At 43.1% G+C, this 21,956-nt stretch overlaps 2 protein-coding genes across 4 annotated transcripts in view; one reads left to right on the plus strand and one right to left on the minus strand.

Annotated features, from left to right (window-relative positions):
• ncanb (neurocan b) overlaps nucleotides 1-6,795 on the plus strand; it is a 166,016-nt gene extending 159,221 nt beyond the window's left edge. Inside the window, 1 exon segment of the mRNA XM_051934684.1 lies at nucleotides 805-6,795. Coding sequence (XP_051790644.1) covers nucleotides 805-920 — 116 coding nt within the window. The 3' untranslated portion in view covers nucleotides 921-6,795.
• A 9,188-nt stretch (nucleotides 6,796-15,983) lies between these two features.
• hapln4 (hyaluronan and proteoglycan link protein 4) overlaps nucleotides 15,984-21,956 on the minus strand; it is a 34,818-nt gene continuing 28,845 nt past the window's right edge. For all 3 annotated transcript variants that reach the window (XM_028814688.2, XM_028814689.2, XM_028814690.2), the window contains one exon: nucleotides 15,984-16,819. In XM_028814688.2, coding sequence (XP_028670521.1) covers nucleotides 16,425-16,819 — 395 coding nt within the window. In that variant the 3' untranslated portion in view covers nucleotides 15,984-16,424. The remainder of the gene's footprint in view (nucleotides 16,820-21,956) is intronic.

A 21,956-nucleotide genomic window follows, 5' to 3' on the forward strand; every position in this document is an offset into this window, starting at 1 on the left:
AGGACTTTAGGGAGCTTCAAATCTCAGATTGATGTTAATTTAGACAATCTACATGAAGAGGGTGGACAATCTTGTTGGACTAAATGGCACATACTTGTCACAAGGTTTCTGTTGTTCTTTATTACCAGGACAAGACTGATTTCCACAGGAATCAAAAGCTTTACTTTCTAACTAAGCAAATACTCGAAATCCAGCTTTGTCATTTATGTTCAGCATGACAATACTTTCAGGCTTCAGCTTCTCATAAGAAATCTGTCAGCTGTCTCCCATACACTTCTCTACACTCACTGCATATTTTTGTTTATTCGTAATTGTCTTCCTCCTCTGCCTCCTGTGATCTCTCTTATTCTTCCATGGTTGTTCTTTGAACATCTCCTCCTCTCTTTTCTCTTTCACTCCCTCACTCCCCACACTTTATTATTTGCTATATCACAGTCTGCCATATCTCACTTTTGCCTCATTCTCATTTTCTCCTTCACACCCCTTAAACTTTTGCGTGTCTCTTTCCTCTTTTCATGTTATCATTTTCTTCCACCCTGACCTTCACCTTTTCCATTCTTCTATACTCTCTGCTTCATGCCATCTCTCACAGTCACCTTTCTCTCCTGTTGCCTCTGTTTTAGCTTTGCTACCCTTTCGCCTACCACACCCTATCTTTTTCTGCCATCTCTTAACTCTGCTTCTTTCGCTGCCTCTCCTTTTTATCCCTTCCATTATCCTGGTTTCTCATCCTCTTTAGAGCTTGCTTACCCATTTTGTTCTTTCTTACTCTTTATTGTTTTTCACTTTCTCATGTATGCACAGCGAGGAGAGCTCATCGGTCCAGACGTCACCACCACAAGGCCAGAAGGGAGTGGAGGAAACACCGGAAGCACATGGACGAGGGCCGCTGGAGAGAAGACAACAGAAATTATTTCTGAAAAGCATAAAGATATTTAACACGATCAAAACTCAGAAGACAGAAGAAAACAAGGAGAAAGTGAGCCTGTGGTCTTGTCTTATGACGCTCCCAGTGCATGCTGGGAGAAGTGGTTTTTCAGTTGGGAGGCTAGGAGATTGCTGCCGGGCTTCAAGGAGACACACACGCACACACCGGTCTTTGACTCTCAGACCACAGTTCCTACAAAACATAGCCTTGAAATTGTAGGCTGCTTTCTGATTGGTTGGTTGGTTGTTTGATTGATTGGTTTATTCATTGGTTTGCTTATTGATTTATTTTTATTCTGACTAGGTTTCATTCTCTTCTCTCTTTATCGTCTGACCCTCACTCAAAGGTGTCACTGTTACGTCCAGCAGCTGGACACGTGATCCGGACCTGGTTTCAATTTCCCAGACTTTGCTGATGCGATTCTTCACTTTTTCTCCAAATGCCCCCTTTCTTGTTGCTCTGGCCAGGACATCTTGCTGTCTTAGGCTCCAGTTGTACTTTTGAGTCCAGCCTTCAGCTTTGGGTTCATCAAAGTCATTCTTCTTAGATTAGTGCCCATCAAGAAGAGGAATATCAGTGGAAAAGCTTGGGGAGTTCTGGGGTCCTGTTCAAGGAGTGGGGAGGAAGAGAACGGTGGGGGTAAGGGTGGTAGAGGCAATGCTGGACTGTTTTGGGGCCACGCTCTTGAAGGTGTACTTCAGTGGTCAAATTCCTGGCTCACTACTTAATGCTCACCTTGCTATATGCTCGACCTCTCCAAGTGATTTGGGATTCTTCTGTCACCTGTTCACTCTGGCAGCTCAAGGGCACATTGAAAAATAAGACCTTACACCCAGGTGGCCGACCATACACTGCATGAAGAGCCCCAGGCACTTCTTCTCTGTCATTACCAAGCATTAGACAGACCATTGCAGGACAAGTACGGCCGCTGTGATGTGAAAGAGTGTGCCTGTCCTCCATGCCAATTGATGCCTGTGTTCGCTGTGCCCTGTACAGTGCCTTTCATACCAAAAAGTGGTGGCAGAGCTCATAGTAAAGTTAGTTCTTCAAGTAGTCTTTAAGTCTCTTCCTTTATTGGAGATGGTTTCTTAAAGTAAACATTTTTGCCTGCTCTGTGGCAGAACAGCTTGGACCTGTTCGGACCTTAGTGCTTGGTTTTGGCTGCTGGCTGACATGTTTTATCTCTTTACCTGTTTAGATTAGTGTAAAAATCTGGCATTAAGGCCCAAAAAAGCAGAATGTTCGATTTTCACAAGGTTAATCCAAATACTTCATCTGAATGGCCAACATTGTACTTCCAGCATTCAGAATCCTTTTGATCTGCACTGACTTGGAAGCAAAGTTCCAAAGAAATGCTTGGGCATCACTAGTGATGAGTGAAACAGCTGAACATTTTGCACAGAGTTTTACAAATTTGCCCCTAAAATTCATTTCACATGTGATTTTGCAATTGAAGTGAGTCAGTCAGTTAATTTCTAATCCGCTTAGTCCTGAACAGAGCCATGCCATGCCATGGCTGAAGCCTACCCCAGGCAGCACAGGGCACAACACAGGAATGAGCCCTGGACAGGGTGCCAGTCCATTGCAGGGCAAACACACACACACACACCAACCACACACCAGGGACAATTTAATATGTCCAATCCACCTAATCCGCATGTTTTCTGACTGCAGGATGAAACTGGAGCACCCAGTTTCACTCACAGAGACACAGGGAGAACATGCAAACTCCACACAGGGAGGATCTGTGATGAACAGACCTACATGGGTACAACAAAACCAGCCACGTCTGTGATCTGCTTTGTACAAAGCGCCATTACTCCAATGCCATAAAGATCAGCGAATGTCCTGAGTGTACTACCAGAGAGAATGAAAGAAATGCCATAGCCTGCCCTGCATGGAATACCACAAAGCATGAACAAGAAAACAGCTGTTTCGGTAGTTTTTTCAGAACCATTGTTTTTCATAGAATATTTCTTTTAAAGTGCAAAAGATTGAATGTTTCTGCTAATGCCATCCCGGTCTGCTTTACCATAAAAATTGATCGTTTTTAGAGGGATTTCATAGGAAAAGTGGACACTTACTACATTTGATAATAAATTGAGAAATAGAGCTATTTTTGGGATGTTTTCAAAAGATCTTCATTAAATAGACAGAATACAGAAACACGTTAAACAAAAGAGCCTTTTCACCAAAGCCAAAACGCTAGTCAGAGATCAAATCTAATTCTTTGTCGTCACTTCTTTTCTTTCTTCATGAATTTCCCCTACTATTAGTTATCACAGGCATCCAAAGTTCTGAAGTACAGGAAGTTTGTCCAGGCCACTGCCTTTTCTAGTGGTAGCATAATGGCATCCAGTATTACTTCACTATCAGACTACATGGTTAGCAATGAAAGTCAATGTTTTTACTAAAAATAACACATGACACAGCAGCACCTCTCAAGAAAACTTCAACCAACATGGCTCAACTATGTCACAAAAATAATGATAATAATTAATAATAATAAATTGTGCTGCCCTGTTTCATTTTCTAGATTATCGTTACTTTTTAATTAGTTATTGTGATGCCACCATTGTGTTTTCTATCCACACTCAACAGTCAAGTCACTGGATACGACATATGAATTGTGTAGGGCTGTGGCAGCAAACAGCTAAGCCGTGGAAGGCAGGACAGTCCTGGCGCCTGTGGGGTTCTGAAAGGTGAGTGAGCGGTGGCTGTGAAGTTAAGCTACCATATCATTCATGAGACTGCTGCATCTGTGAAATATTCTAGAATATTTAAGTTCTTACGGAAGAGCCTTAAGCCTTTCACTTTTTCTCGTTTGGTCAGTTTCCATTCTAACTGCAAGTAGTAATGAGAAAAATGATTCAGTCAGTCAGTCATTCTCCAACCCGCTATATCCAAGCACAGGGTCACAGGGGTCTGCTGGAGCCAATCCCAGCCAACATAGGGCACAAGGCAGGAATAAATCCCGAGCAGAGCGCCAGTCCACCGCAGAGCACACACACACATCCACACACCAAGCACACACTAGGGACAATTTAGGATCGGCAATGCACCTAAACTGCATGTCTTTGAATTGTGGGAGGAAACCGGAGCACCCGGAGGAAACCCACGCAGACATGGGGAGTACATGCAAACTCCACACAGGGAGGACCCGGGAAGGAAAAATGATTCATGTAGAATTTAATTTGCAGTGAAATTCAGTGTTTCACTTCACCAAAAAAAAATCATGCAATAAGCAGTATTTTGCTTCCTATGAAACTCTTGCCAACGACACAAGAAGAGCGGCATATAATTCAAGTCTGGAAGTGTCTTCATGCACTCATTCTGCATGCGCCAGACTGTCATTTAGTGTTTAAGAAAATATCTTAAGTGAAAAAAAGAAAAATTGCCCTAAGTGTGCATATCCTCAACTAGGATAAAACTGGATTCATTCATTTTCATTCATTTATTTTATTTAAAGAGCACTATTCGAGCAATATGCACAAAGTGCTTTTCAACAACAAAACAAAAAGGCATAAAAAAAGAATTAAAAAAATATGTAAAAAAATTAACAATGAATTAAAATAAACAGATAAAATACATAATAGAGAAATATAAAGACAATCCATCCATCCATCCATCCATCCATCCTCTTCCGCTTAACCGAGGTCGGGTCGCGGGGGCAGCAGCTTGAGCAGAGATACCCAGACTTCTTCTAGCTCTTCTGGGAGAATCCCGAGGCGTTCCCAGGCCAGCCGGGAGACATAGTCCCTCAAGCGTGTCCTGGGTCTTCCCTGGGGCCTCCTCCCGGTTGGACGTGCCCGGAACACCTCACCAGGGACGCGTCCAGGAGGCATCCTGATCAGATGCCCAAGCCACCTCATCTGACTCCTCTCGATGCGGAGGAGCAGCGGCTCTACTCTGAGCTTCTCACCCTATCTTTAAGGGAGAGCACAGACACCCTGCGGAAGAAACTCATTTCAGCCGCTTATATTTGCGATCTCGTCCTTTCGGTCACTACCCATAGCTCATGACCATAGGTGAGGGTAGGAACATAGATCGACTGGTAAATTGAGAGCTTTGCCTTACGGCTCAGCTCCTTTTTCACCACGACAGACCGATGCAGAGCTCCATTCTTCCCTCACTCGTGAACAAGACCCCGAGATACTTGAACTCCTCCACTTGAGGCAGGATCTCGCACCCAATCATGAGAGGGCACTCCACCCTTTTCCGGCTGAGGACCATGGTCTCGGATTTGGAGGTGCTGATTCCCATCCCAGCCGCTTCACACTCAGCTGCGAACCGATCCAATATAAAGACAAGCTAACAAGAAATAAGTACTTGTCTAAAATAATGTGTTTTTAATTGACGTTCTAATTAGATGCTCTAATATCAAAGAGAAGGCAGTTCCAGAGTTTGGGGGCCACACCAGTGAAGGCTCAATCCCCTTTTGTTTTTAATCTAATGTGCGGAATAACAAGTAAGCTCTGATCAGATGATCAAAGAGGTCTGCCTGTACGATAAAAGTCCAGCATGTCTTTAACATAAACTGGAGCCAGACTACTCAGAGCTGATCTGTCTTAACCTGGATCCTATAACTAACTGGCAGCCAATGTAGTGAGGCGAATATTGGGGTGATATTAGCAGAGAACTTAGACTCAGTGAGGAGTCCTGCAGCAGCATTTCGCACCAGTTGCAGCCTAAACAGATTTATTTTGCTAAAGGTTGAGAGTAAGGAGTAATAAAGGCATGAATCAAATTCTCAGTGTCCTCAAAGCCCTCTGTGATTTCTATGCAATAAAGGGGAGTTTGGGGAGACAACACGGTGTTGCAATTTTTTGTGTCTTCATGTGGAAAATATGCAGCATTTCAAATTAAAACGTACCGAACACTCATGTGGTGAAGTGAGCTAGAGGTATAAATTAAATTGATTCTTCCAGTGTGGTACAGATAAAACTCTTTACTCAGTTACAGACAAAAACACAGATTAACAGGAGAAGTGTGAATGAGGCTAAGACAGTGATAGCCCTCGTATTCCACCTAAGAAAAAATGTCGAAACACCAAAAAACTCTTTAGTGAGCGTCGTGTTTTGCAAAATCACCTGCACTGACAAATTTTAGTGTCAGTTTTGTGTGCCAGTTGCCTGTTTCGCTCATCTCTAATTACAAGTTAGTAGCTGCAGTGAGCCATGCTGAGTAGATAACTGCCAGTGGACACTGGAGACGCACTTTAATGGTACTTGAAAGTGCAATCCGGCTAAATTATACACAATCCCTATATGAGGTCCATATTTAAGGGGGGCTTTGATAAAATGAATAGTCATTGTGCACCACATGTAACATGCTTTGAATATTGATGAAGTAGGCCATTTTAAAAAGGTCCAATCTGACCCTTAGACCTGGAGTTTGACACCCCATCCTATAAAGATGTAACCTTGTCCCCTTCAGGCCAAACCAACCCCAAGACCCCTGTAATCTGAAGGCTGGCATTCATGTCCCAACCCTTCTCCTCTAACCTTTCCCCTTGTTCATGACAGAAAGAAATTTAAAACAAGGAAACAGCATTAGTGTGAATGTGAGCAAGGAATTCCAGCTCCACCTTGGCCATCCTGCCTTCTCCGGCTGGTCAGGCAGCGCCCCCTTTCTCAGCAGTTCCTTTAGTTTCCTTTTCACTTCCTCACTCCTAGCTTTATAAAAATAAAAAAATCAGGGTTAAAAAAATAATAAAAGACAACACAAAGTTTTCAAGAGAATGTGGAATTCCTGGCTTTTAGACTGGAAATGATTTTTTTCTTTCGTTGTTTCTACTCTCTGTGATGTTGTACATATGTGTGTGCTTTTGACATATCCCAATAAAAGTTTGATGTGTTTGTAATTTAGTTCATAATTACCTCCTTGGTCTTTCTTTACATCAAGTCATCTCCCACACCAGGTGATGCCCTTCTTAAAGGACCTCGACCCCCCTAACCCACTTGTTGACGTCTTCCCGGTAAGACGATGCCAAGCCGCTCACCTCTGCCTTCGTGCCGTATGTTCCTTGACCAGTCTTCCTCTGCTGTCAAGAGATTTCTTCTGCTCTGTCAAGCCCTAAATGGTGCCACCATGCTCCAGTGATGCATCTGATCACTTTCTATGCTGCAGGGGACAGAGCGAGGACAGTTTTTTGGCACATTGAGGTTGATTTCCTGCAGATGGCATCCAAATGGATTGGGTTTCCTGTTTCTGTCAAGGTGTGTTAGACGTGTCAGAAAAATCGCCTTGCAATCCGTCTGCCTGTCAGCTCTCATTTATCTCGCCAGATGCTCCCTGCTGACAAAGATGCTCCTGCAGTCTCAAGACACCCACTGATGCAGAAGAGGAGGAGGGGGAAATGGCTGCATAATAGGATAAGTGAGCAAGCTCTCTTTAGAATGGCACCTTTCTATGTCCATATGTACCTTTCTACTACAGCCTTTTAGTATAACTGCCGCTTTTCTTTTCTGTTTAGTGGCCAGGGAGATTAGGTGCCACACACAGGGGGCAACTAGCAGGACAGACAAAGCACAGGAGACTAAGAGACCTTATGTGTTGGTCTCTCGATGTGCAAGTTACACTTAAATATGGAACATGGATCAATATCTGTAGATTTATGAGCTCCTGTTCTACCACATCCTAAATCTGTTCAATTGGATTCAGATCAGGTGACTGTGAAGACCACTGAAGAACATTCTGAACTCATTGTCATTTTCATGAAACCAGTTTGAGTTCTGCTTTGTAACATGGTGCATGACCATATTGGAAGTAGCCATTAGATGGGTAAATTGTGGCCATGAAGATGCCCATGGTTGGCAGTTTTACTCAGAATAGGCTGAGTGATGATTGATTGGTATTAACGGGCCTAAAGTGTGCCATGAAAACATTCCCCACACCCTTACACCACTACCCACCAGCCGGGACTGTCAACACAAGGCAGGTTGGGTGCGTGGATTCAGGCTGTTGGTGCCAAATTCTGACCTTGCCATCCGTGTGCCAGCAGAATTGAGATTCATCCAACCAGGTGACATTTTCCAGTCTTCAGCTGTCCAGTTTTGGTGGGTCTGTGCCCACTGCAGTCTCAGCTTTCTGTTCTTGGCTGACTGAAGAGGAACCCAATGTGGATGTCTACTGTCTTAGTCCATCTGCATCAAGTCTTAACGTGTTGTGCATTTTGAGATGCTCTTCTGCTCATCTCAGTTGTACTGAGTGGTTATCTGAATAACTACAAACTTTCTCTCTGCTCACACTAGTCTGCCCATTCTCCTCTGACCTGTCTCATCAACATGGTATTTCTGTCCACAGAACTGCCACTCACTCAATGTTTTTTGTTTCTGACACCATTCTGAATAAACTCTAGAGACTGTTCTGTTTGAAATTTCCAGGAGATCAGTAGTTCCAGCAGTTCTGTCCAGTACCAAAAATCATGTCAAAACCACCGAGATCACAATTTTTCTTCATTCTGGTGCTGGATGTGAACAGTAACTGATGCTCCTGACTTTAGCAGCATTGCACTGCTGCCACATGATTGGCTGACTTGATAATTGCACGGATAAGCAGGTGCACAGGAGTCCTTAATAATTTGCTCAGTGAGTGTATATTTGATATATGCCTTTACCCAACATGACATTTTTTGATTTTGTTTTACTGTCTTAGTGTTACACTGGGAGCCCATGCACTAATAATGTTGATGTGTAATGCATAACCACTAGGGGGCATCTATAGCTGGGCTATCTAGCAACCCTGTAATCCATCACTGAAGCAGCAAGGTTCAAGAGAGTACATACTGTGTTTGTCTCCTCACCAGTAGGGGGCACCAGCCTGCAGGATTGTGTACACTTTGTCACAAGTGTACATTTGGCAGTTGCCTTTCCCTCGGGTCAACTTGCCTTTGTTTCCAGACATTTTTTTTTTTGCATTTAATTGTTTTATTGTTTGACTAACTTACCATTAAAAAGTGAACCCAATGCAGGTATAACATTGTGCCCGTACCACTGTGTGAGCAAACTGTCCTCAAGAACTGTCCTCTTTGGTTCTGCAATCAGTGACTTGTGGTGCATGGCAGACTTAAAGCACATGGCAGACACAGAGCAAATGTTAGGTGTGTCTCTTTACCAGTAGGGGGCACCGGTCTGCAGGCTTCTGTACACATGCTTTATTGATAAAGTTGATTTATTTATTGAAGTCAATGGTGTTTTGGAAAAATTAGGCAAAAGAGATTGGTGAGCTGTGTTGGGCTGAATGGCCAGTTTTTGTTGGAATTGTTGAGATGTTCAGACAGTAATATGACATACAACAAGCTGTGCTGTATGTCTAAGGTGGGTTGACATCTAAGTAATCAATGTACACCTTAGTGTTAGTGTTTGCAGTGCACCATCTATTGAAATGTTTTTTGTAATGCATGTAGTAAAAATATGTTTTGTATTTATAATTCCAACAGATGGTGCATCTTAAACATTTATTGTAATAAAATGCATTTGATGTTTGTGTCTGTTGGAATGACAAAACAATGCATATGTCTCTATTATATGCCATTTGGTATGAGATTCGTCTTAATGCTTGTGATGCACCATCTGTTTGAATGAAAGAGACATAGCAACAGAAAAGACACACAGATACACGGACACAGAGACAGTTTTATTAAGATTTATTGTTCATATATATTTTATTAACTTTTTTTTGCTCAGTCTGTTAAAGTCTTTGTAACCACTAGGGGGCCACACTCTCCATGCATTCAGTCACTGGAGGCACAAAATTTGGAGAAAATACAAGAAAGTGATATGGCAGAAAATAAGAGGCTATGTGTGTTTATGTGTCTGTGTTGCCAGGGTTAAGAAGAAAGGTTTAAGAATAAGGTTCAAAAATGATAATAAAAATACCAAATAGGGGTCTAAAAAAGACAATTGGTGTCCTATTCTGTTGTCCAGCTTTATACACAAGTAACAGCAGCCTGTTAGCATCTTTCTTGCACCCATTTGGGCCACATGAATGAGGTTCACAGCTATAATTCTAATGACTGATAGCTTTGTGTGTTGGGAAACGGACGAGTGAAAATAATGATAAATCAACAAGCATGTCGGGAAACCAAAACCCTGACATGACTAAGCTAGAGTTGCTAAACCAGGACAATGTGACCACTACCCTATTTTTCCAGGCAAAAATAAATATAAGAGTGATCAGTTCAATGAGTCGCTGCAAGAGGAGTTGACAAAATGGGAGGCTCTATCAGTAAAGGATGAGTAGAACGTCTAGCAACTTATATTTTAATTACATTGTGATAGACATTTAAGATGGACTGGTATCCCAACTGGGATAGAAGAGTGGTTGGGAAAGCATCACGGAAAGAAGACATGGATGTATGCAATAGGGTGGTTCCTATTCCTTTTACCATTCAGAGAGAAGACATAATTGAAGAACTGGATTCTGGAGTCTGCCTGTCAAGGACAGTTGTTTCCCCCGTACAGTAGGTGGCAGTGATCAGACTTCAGTTTGGACTGACCTGTTGGTTCTGCCTGCTCCGGCCGTACATCCTTGGTGGGATGTTCTGTTAGTACTCCCGGGTCCAGCATGAAAGTAGGTGCCTTGTTGGAGTCAGTAGGAGGTGGACAAAGACTTGTGTGAGAGGAGTGGAGGATGGTTGGAATTGAAATTGTGATGGGAAGTGTGCTGAGTTTGGTGGAGAAAAGCCTGTGTATGGTATTTCTCTTAAAATAAATGGCCTTTTGAGCCTGGAACTGAGCATGTGGAGTTGTGTCTTGGGTTTGGAGATCTGCTACACCCCCTAAAGGCTATAGCATACATACTGTATATGTATTTTCATTTTTTTGACTTCATCAGATGGTATAATGAATTAAGGGTGTGGACCAACATTCCTGTGGTTTGTGATTCACCAGCCTTCCCACTACACTACACTATACCAAACGACCCACCTTTGTCACTAGACACAGAACCAGACCTCTTGATTGTCTTCTTCTTTTCTCATTCCTGCTTCACAGGAGCACAGTTGTTAGCAATGCTGCCTCCATGATTCAGTTCAGGTCTGTGTAGACATACAGTAGCTCTCATTCCTATGCTTATTTTCTAATTTCAGTTTCCTCCCACATCCGCCTTATATGCATGTTAGACTAAATGGCAGATCTACCTAGGATGTGTCCATGAGTGTGCCTGTGGTAGGCCTCAAGCCCATCCGGGACCAGTTCCTGCCTTGCAGCCATTGTTGCTAGGATTAGCTCTGTGATGGAGTCATTGGGTTTAAAAAGTGGATAAATGGCCACAGCTGGCTCAGCACGCTCATTACTTGCACTCTTTCTCTTTTCTTTCTGTCGGTTCACATCCCTCAGATGTGGTTAGGAGCTTCATGGAGTGCACTGTAGGGAGTGACACGTGTGTGGAATTCTTTACAAGAACAACAGTGGCTGCTGTTGCCTGAGGAGTCACCAAACGAAATATAAGCAGAGACCCCCTACAGACACTACACACATGATGGCCACCAGCAGAGTCACCACGTGACAAATTCATTAAGCAGGAGAGAATGTGCACGTGAGAGACCATCCTGCTGTACAGACAACTCAAACCACCTGCAGACTTGCTATGTGCAGCCATGGTACATGGAGAGACTGAGTGATCAATTGACTCACTGAGGGGGCACTGCACTGCCCGAGTATGGACCTGAAGAAGCAGAGGCCTGCCTTTGCAGAATTATCCATAATAAGTAGTGATGAACATGAAGAGTGACCCTGCTGTGGTCACTTTAAACTTAAGAGACTCTGTCTGTAGTACTGACCATGTGCTCCTCAGCACCTGGTCACCCATTGGTGAAGCCCACCTGTGGACTCCACACCTAAGCATCCCAGTTACAAACCGGCTGACTCCACGCACATGAAGAGACTCGTCTGCCTGGACCAGGACAGGTTTCACCTCAGTGACTTTCTTGAGATTTGGATCAAAAGATGCAATAGGATGTATTTCTACCACTTCCAAAGTCGCCTGGACCCCCGCTAACTGTTGTCTTGACAACCAAGAGAAAGAACACTGGCAATGAGTCATCCTTTCTTTCACAGACCCAAAGATTCTCCGGTGCTGCTGCAGACAAGTTGTTTATCCCCAGAATATCCTTGTAGCTGCTCGAGTTTGGAAGGATTTGCTTGCAAACCACTTTAACCATAAAAAGTGTCAGAAGATTTAAAGCAGACACTTGCAAAAATGCCAGCCGCTTTGAGCTTTAACATCCTGCCACACGCCTCCCAAGATGTGAACACGGCTGCTTGTGCATTTCGACAACTGATTAAAAGGCCGCCAGAGCCAAAGGAACAGAGGGAGAGACAAGGAATGCTGGCACCCAGGCTGCATCTCAGCAAAACTGCCACCCAAATTCACTTTCACCACAGCGTACTCCTGGTACCAAGGTCCTGCCTCACCACTGCAGCCCTCAGAAGCTGTCATGTCAAGTTTAACAGCTGTCTAGCTGACAGGGATGACACTATGGTTGAGTATCAACCACAGTTTTCAGGTGCCAACCCCTCTCTGGTTCACCACAGTTTCCAACTGGCATTCACATTCAATTTTATCATAGTCTGTGGGTACCATCTCAGCTCAGTCTCCCCATAGTTTACTGCTGGCCTGCAGTTTGGATGCACCAAAGTTTACTGGTAATAATCTGGCACAGCATTGCTGTGCCCACCTCACCTCTGTCTCATCACAGATTACAGGTGGCAGTCAAAATCAGTCTCACCATAGTTTTGGGGGCCACCCCTGCTCAGTCTTACAGGAGGTACCCAGACTCTACATCACCACACTTCACAGGTGGTAGTCCAGGTCAGTCTCCCCAAAGTTTACTGGTGGCAGTCATTTTAAGTCTCACCATAGCCTTTGGATGTCACCACAGCTCATTTTTATTACATTTTACAGGTGCACTCACACTCAGGCTCACTATAGCTTAAGGGTGCCCAGGGCTCAGGTTCACCACAGTAACATTTACAAGTGGTACCTTGGCTCTGTATCAGCACATTTTACAAGTGGGACTCATATGAACGCCACCCAAACTTAGTCTCACCACAGTCTACAGATGGTATTCAAACTGATACCATAGTCTATGGGTGCCCCCCTATATTAGTCTCACTATAGCTTGCAGGTGGTACCCAGAGCCTGCATCACTACACTTTACCAGTTTAGTTCTGGGTTTGCCTCAGTAAAGTTTACTGGTAGCAACCTGGCTAAGCATCAAGATAGTCGCTTCAGCTCAGCATCACCACACTTTACAGGTGGCACTCTTATTCATTCTTGCCGTAGTTTATGGGTTCCACCTCAGATCAGTACCACCATAGTTTACAGGTGGTGGTAACAATCCCTAATGATCAGTCAATGTACATTTGGAACTCTATTTTAGTCTCACCACCATTTGAAGTTGGTATCCAGTTGATATCATGACAGTTTACAGGTGGTACCAGCTCATTCTGATCATACTTTACAGATGCCACACCAGCTCCATCTCACCACAATTTACAAGGGGTATCCAGAGTCGTTAACAATATAGCTTACAGCTGGCACTCTATTTGAGCCTCACCACAACCTCGTGGTGGCAGTCTGGCTGATCATCACCACCGCCACTCCAGTTGAGCCTCAACACAGTTTACAGATGGCACTCAAAGTCACTCTGTCCATAACATTGGAGTGCCACCAGAGGTCAGTTTCGCTTCAGGTGGTCCCCAGGCTCTGTATGACCACATTTTATAGGTGGCACTCATACTCAGTCCCCCCATGTGTCTAAAACAACAAGTTTAGTTATTTGGAGCTTCACCAAATCCTGATAACATTCATTACGTTCTATGTTTTCCTGTTGTGTTCCTGTTATATTTCCCTGTTTCATTTATTGTGTTAACGTTACGTCATCAGTGTGAGCCTCTCCCAGTGTTCTCTGTGTTACAGTGAGAGGAGGTAAACACACTGTTATTCTCTGTATAGTACAGTTAATTGAATTATTTTAAATTGCTTGAGTTAAATTTTTTGTATGTGACAGTAATAGTAATATGATCTTCATAGTGTACAGTTGTTGTTTTGAAATGTTTTGAATGTTTTTCTATTAATTTTGGTTATGTGTTAATGTGAGCGTTCAATGGCCTTTCCACGTGTTTAGTAGGAGGAATGTAACGCTGTAACAGTCATCTCTTTTTATGGTCTCTGTTTTAACATTTCAGGTACAGTATGTTTTTTTTTGTTGTATTTGTATACTGAGCGTTGCATGAATATGTACGTTGTAATTTAGTATCGCAGTCCCAGAGTGTTACTGTGAGAGGAGGAGGAATTGCAGTGTGGTAACAGTCATTTCTTTTTATGTTCTCTGTTTCAGTTCAGTCTGTTAATAAAAAAAACATCAAGAAATAAAGGAATCCATTGTAGTTGCATTACTCCTTTGCACAGAACATACAAATCACAAAACTGTTAACCAGTATCAATGCCAGTGCACAGCAGTGTGGCGCATGCGGTGGAGGCCGGTTACAATAGCTTATAGGTGGTGGTACTCCAGTTTAGCCTCACAACAGTCTACAGGTGGCACTTAAACTACATTTCACCATAACTACCAATCAAAAGTTTTGGAACATTTCAGTTTTTACAGTTTTTATTCAAATTTAATCAGTTGATTGTTGAGCCTCACAGCACAACAGCTTGAATCAAAAGCAAGTCTCAATTTCTACTGGGAACAGGAGCCTTTGGGCTGCAGGTTTGACAGGGCGAGTGGCAGTTAGAAAGCCATTCGTTAAAGGACAAAATAGGGCCTTGAAATACTAGCCGTGGACCACTGCAGACTGGACAAAGTCTCCTTTCACAGTAGAAACTGAGATGTGCTTTTTTTGACCGCTATTAAGCTGTTCTTGAAGCTGTTGTGTTATTTAAAGGAGGGCCTCCCATATTTCATTGAATGAGTTTAGAGAGGAGTGTTAATGTGCCTTTTTCTTTTGCTATTGTTTTGTGATTCCCTGGATTTTGAATCTGGGCTTTGTTTTTGACCTCACCTCTGGATTTCCTATGGAACTGTGATATCAGACATTTTTGAACCTCTGGATTGTTTCAGTCATTGCCTTGGGATTCTGGTTTTTTTTGACTCATTTCCAGTGTCTGCTATTGCCGCTTCAGGCATCTCATTTGTGTTATTCGGAGCTTTGTGCTTGCACAGCCATTTTGTGAAACTAAACCATTTCATTTTATCAAGATTAGTCTTGGCCCTTTGGGTTTCTAGTCAGGGTATTTTGACTGTGTTTTCCCCCTCTAGTAGGAAACTTTGGAAATCTGTTGTATTGGTGCATTTGGGACTACCCAGATCACAGCAGTAATTCATTACAATGGCAAAAAATAAACTGGATGGGCAGAGGCCAACCCAGGCCCAGTCCAGAGTCTCACCACAGTTTACAGTTGGTATTTACATTCAGAATCACAATAGTTTACCATTACCACACTGACTTAGTCTCACCACAATTTACAGATGGTACCCACACCTGGAGTCAATGTGCAGATGGCACTCCAGTTCAGTCTCACCACAATTTACAGATGGTACCTTGACTCACAATTACCACAATTTACAGGTGACTGTCAGTCTTGGTATCACCACACACTGCCTCAGTCACACAACGGTTTACCCATGCTACCCTGGTACATTCTCACCACAGTTTACAGCCACTTAGACTCCATCTTAACACAGTTGAGCATTGCCACCCAAGTGATATCTCACCAGATTTCTGGGGTTCCACCACAACTTTGAGGGGTTGCACCCTCCAGACAGGTCACTCACCTTCAGTCTCCCCAATGCACACATCCATTGTGCACCACATCTTACAGTCATCAGTCCAGCTTTGTCCCATCTTGTGGGCTCAGATTCTTACAGCTGGTGCCTAGACTCCATCACAGGCTCTCACCGCACCTTTAAAGTCTTGTTAGTCCTCCAGTGCCCCACTCCCCACCTTTTTAAATGTCAGTCCTGCCTGATCCTGCAGCACATCAGTTGAGAAGCACACTGTCTTTACTGCGATGACATCTTAAGCAATGACTGCAGAAGAGCACGCTATCAGATGTGGCTACTTCAGTTTCATTTTATTGTAACACCACACTGCATTGTCCCAACCCGCTCATTCGAATTCATTGTGATGGGGGCCCAGAGCCCACCCTAGAAGGATTGAGGTTCAATTCATTTTCCTGACACATTACTTTAAGGACACAGAAAGTGTCTGGGTACAGGAGCTCACTTTATCCTCACCCTTGTCTTATAATTGAGGGGCTTCAGCTCTGCAAGTGCAGCTCCTCTACTCATTGTTCTTTATTTTATGGAGTATAAGCTAATACTCCTTGAGCATGCTAAATTCTAAGCTAGTATTGTAATCCAGGCTGCCCAGCAAGCTATTGTTATAATTAGAAAAAGACAGAGCTTCAACAAAAGAACTCCCTCTGAGCCCTGAAGATCCCATTCCTCAAGCTAAAAAAACTTCCCAAACCAGTATGGCTCATCCCATCAAATATTCGAGGGTTCGAGCCTGTCACTGGTATAGTGAGTCTTAGCAGATTTGACACCGGACTGCCCTTTCCTGGTGATTTCATTCCCAAAGTCCTGGCCTGTGTCGTTGTTCTTTCTAAAGCAGTAGACCCCATACAGTCTGTATTTCTTATCTGGGAACCCAAGCATACGGACCCCTGGCTCAGGCCCACCACATCGAGCACGGGGGTTCACAATTGGGTAACGGATGCTGCCATCTTGGACCCACCCTGCTTCACATCTGTCCAGGAGTTGGAGCTTCCAGGCCGCATAAAGCTGCCCTACTTTAGCTATCTCAGAGCCGTCCTTCTGGCACATGGCCATCGCCTCAGCGAGGTTCATCTTCCTATAGGTCTTCAGGAAGTACACCTTTCCTGGAGGATTGGAAGGCAAAAAGAAATGTGGTGAGCTACTTGTTCACAAACTAAACATGAGGTCTGATAATGTGCTAATTAATTTAATAAAAGACACAAGAAGCCGGAGCATTAAATGCAAGGCAGGACGCCAGTCTATTGTAGGGCCCCTGGGGTACACACACATACATGAGGCTGATGTGGAAGGAAAAAATGCAAACACATGAGGAGAATATGGAAAGACATGAAAAAAACACACAAACTCCACACAGACCATAAGTGGGTGTTGGATTCAAACCCAAGGCAATGGCTCCATGAAGCACCAGCACAATCCACAGCACCTTTTAGCTACTTTTTCCTTTTTAATTAAATGGAATTTTAAAAAAGGTGAGTAAGTTCTGGTTCAAAATTTTAACTGGGAGAGTCAAATGCCTTAGAGCACACAACAATGGCCAGGTGTGAGGCCTCTAAAATGAAGCTGAAAATGTGCAAGCATCCAGTCAAGCCTGTCCAGATAAAGCTCACCTCCCCTTAGCCAAGCGACCACTCGAAAGGCAGGCTTCGGACTCCACCTGGCCAAATGGCACTTTGGCTTCAAAATTTTAAAAAAATATGAGAACTGTCCCAAAAAAACAGTCCAAATGCCCCACAAAGGAGAGGACATCCGTCAACCCCTGGTTTGTAAAGAGTTCAGCATGAGGGAATCTTTATAAAAAGAAGGCTTCATTTACAAAAGATAGAAAATGTCATAAAACTTCAAAAGGGCAAAGAGAACGCAGAAGAATTTGCCTGAATGGCAATAAAAAGGTGAACAAGCTCCAAAAATGTAATCCAATAAACATAAGCAAAAACCTAGCAAAAAATGTAACTCGGGAGTACATAAAGAGCATAATACTCACCGGAATGACAAAACCAACTACACCAGAGTGCATTCAAATTAACTGCAAGGAACTTCGATTCCCTGCCTGCCTTTATTGGCTAGAGGGCGGTCCCTCAACGATGAGTGAAGTGTGGCCCCGCCTCTTGGAAAACCACCCACAAAATACAAAGAACATAAGGGAACATAATAGCACACATAGAAAGTAAATTAACATAAAATACATTATTGTGCAAATAAAGATAAAGAACAATAATAGCATAAATGATAGAATTAAAAATGAACAAAAAGACATAAATTTAAGCATATGCCAGAAAAGGAACCCTGGATTAAATATAACTCTTAGAGTGTGGAATGTGGGTGCACTTATAAGTCAGCCATAAACCTAATTAAGAGCCAACAGACCAAAAGTGTGAAAACGCTACAGGAAATTTCACACAAAAGGGAGAACTAAAAGTGTAACAAAAAGTCACAAATAATGACAACCTAATGGCATACAGGGACAGCCTGCACACTGTTATGGGACAGCCAGGGTTTCATCCCTCACTCAAGTCTCCTCTAGTTTTATTTATTTTGTTGGTTATCTTTTGAATATAACTTTATAAATTCTGTTTTTTTACACTTTCTTCTCAATGAAAACTATTTTGTTTATTAGCTATATTTTATTTTATTATGTAGTTTGTCTACCTATTAGTTCTTGTTTATATGTTCCTTGTCATCTTCATGTCAAGCCTAAGGGGGCTGGGGCCCTGACTCAGCAGCAAAGGAGTCGCTCCTGGATCTTCTTATGGCCACAATCATCACTAGGCAGTGCGTCTGCATTGTGGGATTGTCTCCTGTTTTTTTGTTCTCATTTTGGATTTTGTAAGTTCTTTCTTGTTCTCATTTTTTGGTTAAGAACATTGGCTTGTTAATGTTATGATCAGGTCAGGCCTCCTCTTCCTGCCTTTTTTGTCTTTGTTCACTTTTCATTATTCCTCATTATTTTCCATTTTCATAATAGTGTCCTGCTCAGTTATTATTTATCTAATAATGTTTTTTTTTCTGTTAAATTTATTCTATTTAGCCAATATGATCAATTCTCATTATCCATGAGAGTTACCTTCATGAAAAATCCCTGTGCAAACAAAAGCTATGGATACTGAAGCTTTGATCCTATGGGTTATTTTATGGCGGACCCTATTCCTTATACACCTTTGCTATCTGTTACCATCTACATACCAAAAATTAACTAAAGTCATCACAACAAGATTACGCTTAGGAGCAACTGGCAAAATACTTTCATTAGCACCACACTCCCCTGCCATCTTTGAAATTCAATACATCTATCTGAAAAACAACGTAAAACACAGAGAATACATGGAATATTGTCAGAACATGGAGACTTGTTAACAGTTGCTGTGAGAATGAAGTCACATATCATGACCACTTGATCTCATTTGGGATGAGTGGGCAGGACTCATGGGGTCTGCCGTAAGAAAAAAGGAGGGCATCAGACAGGGGGTGAGCCAGGTTAGGACCAGTTAGGGGATACAAGGTCAGGCAGACACACCAGCCCTCTGCTTTTATACCCTAAAAGCTTGTTAATGATCATTCCACAGTATGGAAACCGTGCTACAACTTTTACTTAAGTTAAGATAGTTAAGCTTGATTGTCTTTGCACTAAACCATCCAATCAGTAGTAGTGACAGGCAGTGTGCACAAAGGGCAGGAACTTAATCAGTGCAAATTTATGACCCACACTTACTGGGAATTCCTCATTTGTGAGGAACAATTGCAATCCCCAGTCTCCACCACGAATGGGGTTCAATGGCTTACCCATACCTGTCAACGTCCAGTAAACACACTTTGATGCATTTCCATCACGTGGGCTCAGACTCTTACAGCTGGTGCCTAGACTCCATCGCAGGGTCTCACCACACCTTTAAAGTCTCAGCAGTCCTCCAGTGCCCCACTCCCCACTTTTGTCTTAAATGTTAGTCCTGCCTGATCCTGCAGCACATCAGTTGAGATGCACATTGACTTGACTGCAATGACATCCGAAACAATGACTGCAGAAGAGCTCGCTATCAGATATGGCAACTTCAGTTTCATTTTAGTGTAACATCACATTGCGTCATCCCAACCTGTTCATCTGAATTCATTGTGATGGGGGCCCATCATCAGCAGAGCACTCATGAAGTACATGACATGTAAGGGCATCACAGACAATTTCATGTCAGAGCTCTGTGGTGAACACTGGAACCAGCGGCTTAACATCTTTGATTCTGGGCAGAAAAAATAGGCCTACAAAAAAATGTGCTCATAAGAATTATTTATGAACGCTTTGAAATCACTTCAGTTTCATTTTCGCCCAGTGCCTCCTAAATCACCGGTACAGGAAAACCCACATTTTTGATATATTGTTGGATTCAATATTGATGTCTAATTATGCAAGACAAGAAGCTTTATGGTATTCTCCTCTATTTTTGTCCCTCTGGACCACAAAACCATCATTTTAAGGCCATTTTTTGGACCATATTTGTGCAGGAAATGATGCCCTTATGATAAAGAGAAAACCAATAGATGTCTTCAGCAAAAATGATCAGAATGACTTGAAGCTGTTGCAGCGTGCAGCCGGGACACCTCCACGCTGAGAGGACCGAGGGAGCAAGCATGGCCAGAGAGTTACCTCCCCCGGGACACTAGATGGCAGCCATACTGGGTGGCTGTGGTACCTCGGACTCACGCAGGGCTTCATGGGAGTTGGAGTTTGGGGCAGCCCTGTTGGGATCCGCAGACGCCACCATGGGGTGCTGCAGCAGGAGCTGCTGAGCCCTTATGGGCAGTACTTCCTCCACACCCAGAAGTGCTGCTGGAAACGAGGTCATCAAGCACCTGGAGTGCAGTATAAAAGGAGCCAGCAGCCACTACTCAAAGAGCCAGAGTCGGGAGGAAGAAGACAAAGCTTGACCAGAGAAGTGGAGGAGAAAAGAAGGAGAGAAGGAAGAGAATAGTTGGTGCATTGTGCTTGTGAGACTGTGCTGTACTTGTGGGAAAAGGGGGAAGGCGTTTCCCACAAGGTCAAAAAGAAAAACTAAAAATTGTGTGTGCATTGAACTTGTGTCCCACGCCTGTCTGTGTCGGGTTCAGGTGGGCCACACTGTGCACGACATGCGAACCAACCCCAATGGGATAATGGGATACAAGAGGTCTAGGTTACTCCTTTTCACAAAACTTTTAAAAAGGGCAGACAGTGTGGTGGCTAAGTCTTTGGACTTCAAACCTTGAGGTTGTGGGTTTAAATCCCACTACTGACACTGGATGATGATGAGAAAATCATGTGACCTGTCTGTGCTCCAATTTGGAAAACCAAACGAAATGTAACCGATTGTGTCATAAATGTTGTAAGATGCCTTGGAGAAAGGCAAACATTTGTAATGTAGGCATATGGAGTGCTGCTTTATGCAATTGGCATTAAGCTGTCAGTACCAACGAAACAATCATATAAAATAACACTATTTGTCAATTGCAAAAAATAGTACACAGAAATTAAATTGTTAATGAGAAAACAATGACTGATAACATAAGGCTGGCACTTCTCTTCCCACGCTCCATCCTGCCATTTCACACCCTGGACTTTCTATCAGACAAACATTTGCCTGTGCTCAGCACCTGACTGCACACTCAATGGCTGTTTGGCTCTCTCAGTCCAAGAATTCGCTCAGTGGAGGTCACCATTGGCTCCTCACCTGGGACATGAATTCTTAGTGCTCTGACTTGGGGGTGGAATATAACCATCTGGGAGTCTACAGGAGTAGGTAGACAGAAAGAGTTCAGACTGATGTCAAATGGAGGTGCATACTGGCCGGAGAATCTCCTTGTTGTTCACCAAGACCAGAGTTATTACTACTAACATGAAGGCTGCTGGTTTGTGTCCCAGGTGAGAGACTAAAGGTGACTGCCACAGAGTGAATTCTTCAGTTAAGACAATTGGTGCCGCAACGTATATTTGCTCTGTGCTGGTGGAATGTAACTGACTGGCAGTTCACATAGTAGTGGGGGACTGAGAAGGGGCTGACATCATAAGTTTGCCACATACGTGTCATGAGCCATTCAATCTGCAGGGGATGGAAATTTCTCAAATGTTATATTACAGTCGGGGTTTCTTCACTGGCTTATGTGTATTTTCTTTTTTTTGTCAATTCTTTCTTTCATGTGTTTATGTAATTTTTGTTAATATCGTTTTTTTCTCAGGATCCTCATACCTTAAATTGTTCTTTGATGTTTCTTGTGTTTTGT

This window comes from Erpetoichthys calabaricus, chromosome 12 (genome assembly GCF_900747795.2).
Source record: "Erpetoichthys calabaricus chromosome 12, fErpCal1.3, whole genome shotgun sequence".
In the NCBI taxonomy this organism is placed as follows: domain Eukaryota; kingdom Metazoa; phylum Chordata; class Cladistia; order Polypteriformes; family Polypteridae; genus Erpetoichthys; species Erpetoichthys calabaricus.